Source organism: Pagrus pagrus (genome assembly GCF_965226575.1).
Source record: "Pagrus pagrus genome assembly, chromosome: 10".
Taxonomy (NCBI): domain Eukaryota; kingdom Metazoa; phylum Chordata; class Actinopteri; order Spariformes; family Sparidae; genus Pagrus; species Pagrus pagrus.
Window position 1 is genome coordinate 28298686 of NC_140194.1, and position 13743 is coordinate 28312428.

Here is a 13743-nt window from a genome sequence, read left to right on the forward strand (position 1 = left end):
TAAACGTAGGGCAGCTGACAAATCATTTCCTGAGTGATCAGCAACTGAAAAGACAACAGAGGGTGAAACTCCACGGGGACCTTGGTCGTATTTCAAGGTAAAACAACAATGTTAATACCCATTGGCCACTGTTTGACGACCTCCAGTGCATTTCGCTTTTCATATCGTACCGTGTAACACTAACAAACAGTTGGCTAATGTTAGCTAGGAAGTGGTTGAATGCTAATATTAGCTGTCGTCTAGCTGAAGCTAAAGGGTTTTAAAATATGCTGTTAAACCTTGAAATATATGGCCCAGTGTCCCTCTTCATTTGAACTATCTATTGTGTTTTCAACTGCTGATCAATCAGAAAGCAGTGAAATGTTAACAATTTGTTGATTCCCTTTGTTTATTGGACAACCTGGAACAAAGCAGTGTAACATTTGAGCCTCCCACCCTGACCGTGATGCCAGAGGAAAAAGTGTGACTATGGTCTAATAGCTCGCCAAGACAGGAATCTTAGTGATAGCTTTTGTGGCCCAAATTGATTATTGGTTGATAAGTTGATTAGTTCGACATTAGTCGACTAACATCGAATATCGTTTTAAGACAAACTTGAAAAAAAAATCTGTTAAGTACCTGAATCAAACCCTCAGAGATATGATCTCACTCAAAGAGCTCTTAGTTTGATGTGTCATAGGAGGTCCCACAAGGCTGAAGGCAGTTCCTTACAAAAATGCAAGATATGACACGACTAATGGCAGCTAGAGGCTTTCTCAAGAATGTTTCTCTTACAATATTAAGATATGTTAGACAGTGGTCTCAGCAGTTATTTTAACTCCCTGTCAGCTGTGAGGTAGCTTTAGCAACAGGCTGATGGTGAAAGATGGTGGCAAGTGATAAATCCAAGCCTCAAAGCCTGTCTTTATACTGGTTTATAAATTAGACTCCAGATGGATTCAGGCATCAATCTTGATAGAATACATCATAGATACATGGTCCCCTCTGTCAACGTATCTCTAAGTGATGAGAACATGGACACAATAATCAGTCTTGTATTCCTGGTATAACATGTCTGTGGAGATCAATGCTGGAGCTATCAGGGACTCATTTTCCTTTAACCACAGGAGGTGAAGGTTGTATTTGATGTTTGAAGGTAAATTGATCCACAGTACAGTGCTTCATTAATGACCTTTCACATGCAATAGTCTTACAAAATCCATCTAGCCGCATATGGCTTTCACGTAACAATATAAGTAAGACCTTTGTTATGTATTTTGTTGAGTTGTGTACTTACATTATCCCACATGTTTCCAACAATGTTCAAGAGAGATATTCACAAGTTTACTCAGAGTAACGGTGCATTTAATGTCGTCACCTGTCACTATAACTTCTGGGAGAGAGTCAGAGAGTGACGAAGGTAGTCGAAAAATAAGACAAGTGAATAGAAACGTTAACTCGTCTGTGAACATTTTTATCTGAGTCGTGTCAAATAGATTGTCATCATCAGCAAAGATCATCAAACAGCCAGATTATTTTACTGTACATTAACTGTATGAATTCAGGTCAACCTCTCACTAAACTCAGCACTCACCAGAGACTCTGAGGTTCTCTCTCTTCGTTTTACCCTCTCCACTCTGTAACATGACCTTCACAAAGTACAGTACATCTCCCTCTAGCTCCAGTCAGCAGTGTAAATGACAAGACATAAACACCCAACAATGGAGGTCACCTCTGCAGATCACTGCTGCAGTCAGGTTGATAAACAGGAGCAAAGATAAAGCCTCCCGTCAATTAACGGCTCTGGATCAGAACCAAATCTGATGTGACTCCAGGTGTTTATTCTTCCATAAGGTCTGGCTCTGCACTCAACTCTCAGCCTAACCCCCGGTACAACACACTGGTTTTGATAGAGAGCCCGAGCAGCTTATATATATATGCTATATCATAAAAAACTTTTGTTTAGCGTTAGCATAGAGCACTAGAACATGAAACAACCAGGGATCCAGTGATATTTCTAATGATTTCAGCATCTCATCGCTCATTGGCTGGCTAGCCGCTGAGACAAATTCCCAAAAGTTTGCTGTATTCCTGCAACATTCGCTGCGGCTCACAGCAGGTTTCATTCCCCCAAAACATGAAACACTGGGGAGTAATAGATTAGCGGTCATGAAATCGAATCAGTCAACTGGTGGTTGAATAACAGAGTGGGGCAGCATGTAGAGACAGTGAGGGATGAGCTAACAGAGGAACACAAAGCAGCACTACACAGACGATCAATAAAGCAAAATAAAAGAGCCTGACATGTCTGGCTCCCACACCCCATCACTGTGACACAGCATGGCTTTTTGATATCACGTGGAAACCCAGTGAAACCATGCTGAGCACTGATCGTCGAGGTTGGTGATGGCGGACCTGTATGACCGCACACTAAATGCAATTTACATATTGCAGTATATGTTCTAAAATTATACTGCAAGCGTTTTTGGCAATATGTATTAAAAGCAGAAGGGTCAGCATCACAGAATCGTTTCTTCTCTCTCTTTGGCACTCATCCACTCTGATTCATTTGCAAAATTATATCAAATAAGACGTGAAAGGTTTCGAGAAACTCAGGTGCCATAAATTCTTATCTGGAAGTTGTTTAGTAAAATGAACTGTGCAGCAGTGTGAAGAAGACACCTGGATGCCCTCCTTGATCTATTCATAAATTCTAATCTGCTGTTGTATCATTATTCTGTTTGTCCCTCCCAACACCCCAGCCGGAAGAGCAGCCGTGCTGACTGTCTAATTTGCACTAATTGCTGGGATTTTTGGAACAGAACTCGCTGCTAAACTAGCAGTTTAAGTTTCTTAAGATGGCCTTCAGCCACAATGTCTGCCACTAGGGCCTACTAATGCTGTGAATCCAGTTATTTATTTTTTCCCCCAGCAGATCAGTGATATGGACTGTAGTTTGCCAGAGGATCTTCCTTTCACTTGTACTAAAAAGAAGAATGCATCACGCTAGTTTCCTTTCCAATGGCCTCTACCTCAAAACCTCCAGAGATTAGACTTAGATTAAGCCATAAATATAAAGTAATTGCAGTTTTGTGTTAGCATTCAACAACTAGCTACCTAGCTCATGGAAGGCCTAGTTATTAAAAGCTGGAAACAAATGGTTTTTTTTTTATTTTAGGCTTACTTGAACCAAATCAAACAGGTTATGTGTTATATTATAAGAGTCCCTGCACTTTACACTGCACTGTTGGTGCTAAATCAAAACACAGACATAATGTCCCCAGATGGGACCACTAACATCTTGTGAAACTTAAAAGGTTACATGTTACAACAAGGGTCGATTGCCATTAGGGATGTTAGCAGGCTCGGTTATGTTTGTATTTTCAAGAGTGCATGACTGAATATGTCAGGTTGTGTAAACTCATTCTAAGAATTTTTATGATTTTCTTCATTTCCCTCATTCATATTTATCACGCTTTGGAAGGACCAGCTCAGCAACACGCGTCAGCTTGTAGACCCACCCACCTTGTGATGAATATTTATCAGCACAGCAGCAGTGACTGGAGACTTGGCACAATATTGGGAAGACCAACAAATATGGAAAAATACATATTAAAAAAAAAACAGAGCAAAAATCTGTTTATTTTTTACCAGCACAGCAGCGAGCCTGGCTTTTCCTTTCAGATCTACAGTAGCCTCCTGACATATAACGTAAAGGTAACTAGAGAAAAGTAAAAGCCTTCCATACCATTGTAGGAGAGGCGAGGCTTGCTGAGACACATGATGAAGTGAACTTCCATTTCATTGGACGCCACAGACTTGGAGCAGACAGGACACTTGAATCCTAGAAAGAAAAGCAGAGAAGAGATCAGTGAAAATACAAATGTACACCCATACCTCTAAAATAAACAAGTATCATCTTCATCGTGATCTGTACTTGTATACCGTCTTTGACCCAGCTGACAGCCTTTAGCATCATTACAAAGCATATTCCAAGAAGGTCGTTTGTTTTGTTTTTTTAAAGATGTCTTTACATAAGAGACAAATGAAAAATGTGTTTCAGATTTAAGTAGTGATAACCATTCATCTTCTGAGGTGATGATTTAAAGTCTAGCAGCCCTGATGATAAATCACCCATCACCAGACCACTTAAGTGTTGCTGTTTTTCTTCAGGGTCCCTGGATCCCATCTAATGACAAACCTTGACAAACGGGGGTTGGAGTCTGTGATATGAAGCACAGAGCAGCCTGGATGGAAACAAAGTCACATTGATTGCTAAAATTCAAAACTATTTGGCAGATAAAACGAAAGAAAAATATTAAAATGTGGTGTGAAGCATTCAGTTGCTTTTCTCATTTTCAATTATTCTGAAAAAGATATTTAGACGCTAGTTGGGGGAGGAGGTGGGGGTTGTTCAAAAAACATCTACGGTGTCCTGATGATAAAGTGTCCTCTAGGGTGGCTTCCAATGGTAAAAACATGATGGAGTGCCATATAGGAACTACTTCAATGCGCATGCATCACGATGTGAGCTTTAACACTTTTAGCTCAGTAGCTACAGTGACGAGTTTGGCTTCAGAAAATAATGTCTTTTCAAATCAATTTGGGAACTTGGTGCTTCCACAGACTTGGATTACACTGGACGAGCTTCATGGAGCCATTTGATATTTATTTTTCAGTCGGGCTTTTTTAGCGTTTTAAAACAAGTCCCCATCTACTTCAGCTGTTTAGGAGAATGCTGCAATGCTGAACTGCTTCTTTACGTGAAGCAAGATCTAAAGGTCAGGTCAGTGATTTGAGAATAAATACAGGCGATACAACAAAGTCAGGTCAGCTACTTTTGAGTGGCAATCATTGCTCTTTAATGTGTTGTGTGTGTCTGTAGACCTGTGTGCATTTTACAGCTACTGTAGTTTGTATACTGAGCATTCAACATGTTTATATATACTGAAGTAAGCTATCCTACAGGACCAACAGAAAAGTTGTAATTTGTTGGAACATGCTATATTTAAATATTAGGTTCAGATGTTTCCATTATTAGCACAGCAGAAGGATCAACATGTGGTTTTGTTGCCAGGACACAACACATTCAATCCTACATGCTAGGGATGGACCGATTATCGGCCTGACCGATCATTGGGGGCCGCTTTCAGCATTTTTTCTGATTATCAGTATCTGTGTTTTTTGTGTTTGACTGCTGATATAATAAATCAATTTGAAAATGCGATACTTTGGCTCCGATGCAGCATCCTTTCTGTGTCTGTAGTCACCACTCTGTGGTCTCGCTCATTTTCCCGCCCACAACACTATGTGATTGATTAGTCATCAGAAGTGATAGTCTATCAACACTGAATAATCTGAATCTGCAAAGTAACCAGTAACTAAAGTTATCAAATACATTTAGTGGAGTGGAAATATTAAGTAGAAGAAAATGGAAAAACTCAAAACTGTACTTTTGTACATTACCTGAGTAAAGTTTGTTACATTAACTGGTTATTCCCAACTTTGATTTTCAGTACAAATGCATATCGCTTTCATATATCGGTTATTGGTCTCCTTCGTTATCAGTAATCAGTGTAGGTATCGGCCCTGAATAAAACATACCAGTCAACACCGAATACACACAACTACCAGGAAGAAGATACACACTTTATCTAACTTGTGAATCCTCATATTAGCTTGGGTAGAACTTTGAGGTGTGTTCAGTACATTTTGGAAAAAGCATGTCAACACAGAGAAGCAAATTGGACATGGGCAGATTAAAATTCACCCAAAAAGTTTTTCCAACCAACAGTCAATGACGAAGGTCCCCAACCTTAAAAAAGGAATAACCACAACAACCCTAGTGATCTTTCCCTAACCTAACCAACAGTCTTCTTCATGTTATAAAGAAATTGAGACAAAAGATGTCGTCCTGTCGATGACGACCAGATCAGAAAACTCCTCTGTGTGTCGTTCTGGAGGGCACATATTTCCTCTCACACACTACCTCTATCCGATGTTTTATAACGTGGGAGCCATCTCAGCAGCCCCCTCCTGTGCTGTTTAGATGGGACCCATTAGGCCTAACTGTATTAGTTTAACACATAACAGATAATTAGATCAACCACTGGGCCACATGAGACGAGTTTGCACAAACTGAAAACAGACACGACTGCTCTGCGATAAAGGACACTTCCAGTCAAAACGGCAGCAATCCTTGGCTCTAAACAGAAGTCCAGATTGTGATGTATTTTAGTGCCCTGATTACTTAAAACTCCTTGTGTACTCATTATGCAAATCACGTTATTAACAAGCTCTTAAAAAATGTACAAGCTTCATTGTGCAAATTCTGTTTTGAAGCCTCAGTACACTGACGTCCTCACACACACACACAAGTCTCTTTTTTGGTTTTCACTGATTATATTAAAAATTAAAGCCACAGTCTTGCTGGGTTTACAGCATCTACTGTGACCAGACAGTTCTTACGTGTTCCCCAATCATGTGGTGGTATAATGGGATTGACAAATATATAACCAGCACCACTGCCAGCGGGCTTCCTTTGAGATTTTCTATGAGAACACTTTTGTCCTTTGAGGGTTCGACTGCATCTCTGTGGGGATTTGCACACTTTGCAGTTCTCAGGTAGGTGGTGCCGCTGACAGTATTATTACTGCAGGTCTATTAGTTTGTTTTGTCCTGATGTTTTTCTGTCCTTTCTTTTTTACTTCCTGTCCTCGTCTTGTCTCTGACACCTGTTTGCAGTAAAGGGTTGTATAAAGAAATGTACTTGAACTTAAAGGGGTACGACAGTGATAATATTCTATGGTTGGAAGACACAAATTAGAAATGAGTATTCAAAATCTGTGCAGCAGAGGCAGAGATATCATGACTTTTAGTCTGTAGTAAGGGCTAAACTGGATCCTACAGTTCCCATAATGCACATTTGTCTCTGTGCGTTTGATCCCTGGCTCTGGCTGCATGTCAAAGCGTCCTTGGGCAACATACTGAACCCCAAATGGCTCAGGATGACTGTATCATTGGTGTGCGAGTGTGTGTGAATGACTGAGCGTAGAAATATTGTGAGGTTGTTTCGCTCCTGATGAGCAGGTCACCACCGTGCACGGCAGTCTCTACCATTAGTGTTTGAATGTGTGTGTGAATGAGTGAATGTGAGAAGCGTCGGTAGACCAGAAAAGCTTTCAACAGTTTGAAAAAGGGAACTTACTCGTACATAAACAGGGGAGCGAGCAGCACCTCATGTCAGTTCTGCCACGTGATCTCAAATGTAAACAAATGTTGAATATTGGCACTGATAATTAGCCAGGGTCCATAATCATTTTACCCCTAATTTTAACTTGGTTTCATTAACTGTCAACAGTAGTATGCTAGCTAACGTTAGCCTCAAGGGCTAGGGTTGTTTACCATTGCTTGGCAACACCATCAGCTGCTCTAGGATATCTTTCTTATTGGCGATTATGAAAGTACAGACTTAATGACAGTCGTGGTTGTGCAGATTTTGAATCCTATAGACATCCAACACCTTTTGATATTTTTCGGGGCAACCTTCGGGACCGACCATTCTCCCAGACCAGATTTCTCCTCTGTCTCTTGTCAGGAGGGGCAAATCAGGGTTAGTTCAGCCTGATACCCTTGTAGACTCTGACCAGAGGTCACGGACTTAGAGCTTATTATAAAGAAATGCTTGTCTTTAATGAGATGGACAAAATATTAGTTCAGAAATGATTATGTTAACAAATTCATGATAGACAGTTAACCAATAAGTCAATGACAGAAAAGTAATATAGAGCATTTTTAACAATCAACTGGTTCCAGCTTCTCTGATAGAAGGCGAATCTCTTTAATATCATGCAAACTGGATATGACCGGATCTCAGACAAATAAAATTGTGACATTTCTCCCTAATTTCATTCATGTCCATTTTGTACACTAACAGATTAAAATATTAATGGGTGTTTATGTGTCTAATACTTCTATTTTCACGAGAAAAGTGGAAAAATGCGTTAAAAAACTGCAAACCTGCAGTGTGTCACATACTGTGTGTGGTGCCTACAGTACTTAAAGAACTCAGCAAACACTATCAGCGGGTTATCTTTGAAATGTTGCACATCAGTTTATAAAAAGCCTCAAAATGTAAGATACAGAGGTACAGTAGCTTGACAATTTGTAAGTTACACACAGATACATTCACTATACACAGACCCCCCCCCCCCCTCATGGCAGCTGACCCACTTTTCCCTTGGCTGCTATTTTCAGATGCTCCATAGGGACGAGCAGAGAGAGAGAGAGAGAGAGAGAGAGATGGAGGAAATGAGTGAAGAAGAAGTGCAGAAGGAAGGTGAGAGGCGCAGGCATTTGAGGAGAAATGAAGGGTTATGATACATGGTCCAGCAGGACTCCAGGAGGTGTGTGTGTGTGTGTGTGTGTGTGTGTGTGTGTGTGTGTGTGTGTGTGTGTGTGTGTGTGTGTGTGTTTGCCTTTGACTCAGCCAAGCACCACAAATCCTGGAGGACTTTTCATATTCAAGGAGCGCATAAGGTCAGATAGGGACAAAAATAAATCATAGGACTGGATCATAAATTAATTATCGTGGTGCCTATGTGGGAGTGTGTGTATGTGTGCACAAGCGTGTGTGTGTGTATGAGCAACTTGTGCCGGTAACCCTGAACTGTACAGGATTCGTTTTATGTCAAACTGGCACATTTCTCTCAAATATTTCTCTCTACTGTCAAAGCTATGGACTGCAGGTGATGTCAGAAAACGGCACACAGCACTTTTATCATCAGCAGCCACGGGACGCTTTATACAAAATAACACAGAAGAGAGTGATGGTCCACCGTTTTCATACTGACTGCTGCTGAGGAAACAGATTTTAATGTACATTTCTGAAATATCCAGAATTCTGTTTTTGCAACTCTACCGTGATATATGGGGAGAGAAGGAAGATTTGATTTATGTTTATTGGCGCTGTGTGTTGTCATTTAAGCAAATATCTAATAAAATTCTGCATGTAGTTTCAATATTTTGAACCGTTGAAGGACAGCATGGACACCTTCGATAAACAAAATGCCCTCATCAGAAAAACTGTTAAGTGTGAAAGAAGCTTATTACAACCCATATTTGTGTTTCTTGTTAGGCGGAGACCTTTAGTGGCCGCAGTAATTATCACGGTAGAAAATAGAGGAAGTCAGGCGGAGCAGTATAAAGAGGGAGGGAGTCTGCTGCAGGATGAGGTCGGGGTGGACGGTTGGGTTAAATGAGCACAGGACTGGAGGCCACTGCTCGTGTGACATGTGAAACCAGAAATCAACTGCAAGTTATTTTAAGTTAGCCTACTGACGTAGTTAGGTTGCTTTGCATACAAAATGTAGCTGAGGTCACAGTCGAAGCATAGTTATTTAAACCCAAACTGCAATGTTTTCCTTAACCTCACCGATGAATCTAAGGACTTTTTCACATTAACTTTTCTCCCTTGTACGGGAAAGCAGCAACTTTGAGTCCAACAAAATGAATGTGCATACATAACAACCAATCACTTTGCATTTAAGAAATGTGACACTTTATAGTGAGCAGAAGGTTTTTTCTTCTTTTCATTAAAAACAATAGATTGTTTTCCATTTAAATGTCTGGAACCACTGATAAAATAATATTTCCACTTAAGAGGTCAGTAATAAAATTGTCCAATCATATTTTAGTTGCTTTTTGTGAGTTGATATAAATGTAACTGATTGTGTTAAATAGGCGTATGATATCGGCACATATCGTATCGTTGTCCAAAGAATCGATATAATATCGTATCGTGATGAAACTTAGGATTTACATCCCTAATATCTGCATCCAATCAACATTTAAAAAATTGCTTTAAACACTTGAAGCTTACTAACTTTAGCTTATTCATGACTTCATAGCACTGTATCAGTCTAGGAAGTACTATGTACAACTTACAAACAGCAGCTAAAACGGGCCAACATCCATACTGTCATCAGGATTGTAGAAAAGAGCGTGGAGGGGACGAGGACAAATGTAAGGAACGTGTTCATCTAATGAGAGGGAATTAATTCAGCTGGAGACACCAGTGGAAAAAATTGAATTATATAATTTCCAAACCTTATATACACAGTGTCACAATGTTTTAAACTATTATTTATTCCAGTGGTACCATGAGCATTTTGTCCAAGACACTCAATGGGCAATTTGAGCCTGTTGTCGGGCAGTAACATCCTGTAAAACTGCTTCAGGTACCCAAACAAATACTCAGTCACAACTGCACATGTGGGTCCATCTAACCGCCAACAAAGCCGGAAAGTACAATCAATATAAACACATTCAGCAGGTTTGTCTTCAGGCCCAAAACACAGAGGAGCAGAGCTGAAAACTGTTGCTTTAGTTCCTGAGCAGTTTTACAACATGTTATGGAAGGAGTAATTTCCCCCAGAAGCATCTGTAGAAGCAGCTAAAAAAAGAGCATCATTAGAAAGACTGATGGATTCAGAGTTAGCAGCTATTCAAGGCTGTAACTTTGTGAATGTCGTCAGCCTCTCCAGCAGTGAGGGGTTCAAAACTGTGGCTTTTTGTTTCACAGCCACTTTTTTAGATGTTTACCTTTCCCTTTCATTTCTACTCTGACCTTTAATGTTCCCACCGTTTTCTCCCTCTCCGTTCTCATTATCTCCTGCAGCTTCTTTGTGTTACTGCCATTCTCTTTCCTGTAGGTGTGAAGTTTGCCTCCATAATCATTATGTTATTCTGTGTGTATGGCCTGGCCTGACATATCCTGAGACTTTTCATAAAACTCTGAAAAACAAACTACAAAATACCCAAGCAAACATTTTCTGCAGCAGCAGGAACAAAAAAAAACAAAAGAAAAACAGTCTGCATCTCTGATTTTACCCCCCTGTGATTCTGCTTTCGAGCTGATCAGCATTTCTTCAAAGCAACGGCGGTGAATGTGCCACTTTTGTGTTCTACAAAACTCCAGTCGGAGTTTAAACTTACAACACGCATGGTGAAACATGTGCAGCGTGTTAGCAGAGCTGCAGCAGCTTCAGTGCTGAGTCATGCACAGGGCATTACCCCCAGAGACCGGGGGTTCATGTCCTGTGTGTGTCAAGATTGATTTGATACATAATTAATTCAAATAACGTGACTGAGCGTTATTTTAACCGACAGCAGGATCTTTCCCTAAACCTAACCAAGTCATTTTGGTGCCTTAACCTAATCAAACTGCCACCGTTCCATGGCAACAACAGTCCAACAGTCAAAATGTGTCATAATATGTGAATAGTTTATTTAGCTTAACTGAAAATCCAACTACTGAAAAACTGATGCCAGCAGGGTAAGTAGAGCATCATAGCTTGAATAAGGCCACTGACCAGGCTGCTCTATTCAACAAGTCGGTATTGAGAACGTGTTGAATGTTATAATATTACAACGTGAGTGTTATTATGCCAAATTAATAATAACTGTAACGGAGTTTATCCTGGAGAGGAGGGACAATCTCAGAAAATGAATAATGTATCTTCACCTAACAACTAGATATGTGGGAAAGCACAGCTGTCAGATAGGAGAGGAACAATGAGTCCTGAGACGTTAGAAGATGTTATGTCCATATTTTAAAAGGTTAAATGCTCTGAGTGAAATCATGTGCCTCTGCTGCTACAATGAATACGTGTGCATTATTTCAAAGCACTAGCAGCAGGCAGGAGAGAGACTGCCTTTCATATCCGTGTAATGCTGATGACGGCTCTTGCCTGCAGGCAATGAAAGATCTATGGAGGATTCAGTTTTGTCTGATCTTTGTTTCATTGTCAACTCGCATCTCCACAAGACAAGAAATGATATTAGTTTCCACAGCATGTTACGCTGCCTGTGTACACAGCTGAACGATTACAATACATTGTTAGCTGTTGGTTACACATCGGGTTGCACCACATCAGCTATTTCTCGTGTAGAGGTTACATAGCTAACTGAACCAACTGACAAAACTAACGTCAGCTTGATATGAGCCATTTAGATTGAAGGGTCAAATCACTAATATGGAGTATGGTCAACACATCTGACCAGACGCTTGATAAAATGCATTTTTTATTTATTAAATGGTGAGATTTAGATTTTAGATCACATTTTACAAACAGACTTGTTCTCTATGTTGCACAGTTGACAGACATATAAACACTTGGCACATTACTCAAAATGGCTTCTGTTCAATAGGTGTCTCCAGGAACACATTTTTCCATGCTACACACACACACACACAGACTCACAAGGTGAAAACAATACCAGCTGCCGTTACTGCCAGTAAAAATAACACAACTTTCCATAAATAACAAGAGCTTATGTGAGTAACATCCTAATTACATCTAGAGTAATTAAAACATACATAAAACAAAGTAATAGCTAGCTACAGTTGGCATTTATGTCACAGTTGTGATGCTACCATAGCTTCCTGTCTGGATAACAATATCAAACTTGATATGGCTGAATCGCTCTAAATCTTCAACCACCCTGAACTGCTGAACCATAATTTAAACCCATCAGTGGATCCACACGAGGTCGTACTCACTCACAGATACCAGCCACCTAAATACACGTTTTTATCATGTGTATTTATTCCCTGAGAAAGTGATGAAAATATCAAAAGCATGCCCCGTCTTGCAATGTTAAAGACAGTGAGAAAAACGTCGCTTTATCCAGATCAGCACCAAAAGTTAAACAGGTCCATTCTGGGCCGAGACCCATCCTCCATCCGAGTGTTTTTCGTAATCCTCCTGACAAATCAACCAACCAACCAACCAACCAACCCACAGACTCCAAAAACGTAACCTTCTCGATGGAGGTAATCAGTAGTTAGTAATAGTTAGTAAGAACTTAGAACCTTTTAGCTCGTTCATAAATCCATCACCACAAGAACTGTAATGGATTTATCATTAGGCTTGCTGATACAGCCCACTCCAGATGTTTAGAAATAATGTCACCCCATTATTACTAGTACTGCATTTAGATGATGAATTAATTCACAAATAGTAACAACTCTAATTTAAAATGCAGTAATTAAACCCCCTGCTCATTCATTTCCATGTGTCTTTTATCGCGGCTGCAGGTGCTGCATATATTTCCCTCTCTGCATTGTGAGCACACACGAGAACTAAACTGAGTTTTATGTTATCTTGTTTTGGTCAGCCCTCTGTGATGTTTTAGTGATGAAAAAACATCAGTGAATCAAAGTTGCAGAGAAAAGCAGCACAATGCTGTGATACAATAATTAACATTCAGCCAGCGGTTGGGATCAAAGCTGGATAATGACTCAAATGCAAAATCAGTTGTTAGGCTTTCAGTTCTGATTTTCCTGTAGCTGGCTCATCACTGGGATGATAGCGTCTTACTAAATAATGGTTTCTGTCTGGAGATCATCTCATGATCAGCAGCCACGCCTGATTGGTCACAGTTAGCTACAGATCACTTTTTATTCACTGCAGCAAAACAAATGTAATATGCATGAGGTGTGTAAACAGGACTGGACCACCACCCAGGAGATGCATGATATTAACTTTTACCAACACACGATATTTTTGTTTTTGGACAATTTGAATTTGAAGACATATTTCCTGCAGCTTCATCAGTATCTGCCTTCATTTAACACAACACCGGTTCCAAGGGTTAACAGTTGATGGAGGAGACGAGCACATATCACAGCACTCGAAGAAGATAAAATGTAAGATTTATTTTGGCAGAACATTGTCATAGATCTTTGTTCTTGGACTGAAT

General features: G+C 40.1%; 1 protein-coding gene across 1 annotated transcript in view; it reads right to left on the bottom strand.

The window, feature by feature from the left end:
- Positions 1–13743, bottom strand: part of znrf1 (zinc and ring finger 1) — a 61014-nt gene that overhangs the window by 15407 nt on the left and 31864 nt on the right. The window contains exon 2 of the mRNA XM_084363754.1: positions 3728–3823. Within this exon, the coding sequence (XP_084219880.1) occupies positions 3728–3823 (96 nt within the window). The remainder of the gene's footprint in view (positions 1–3727; positions 3824–13743) is intronic.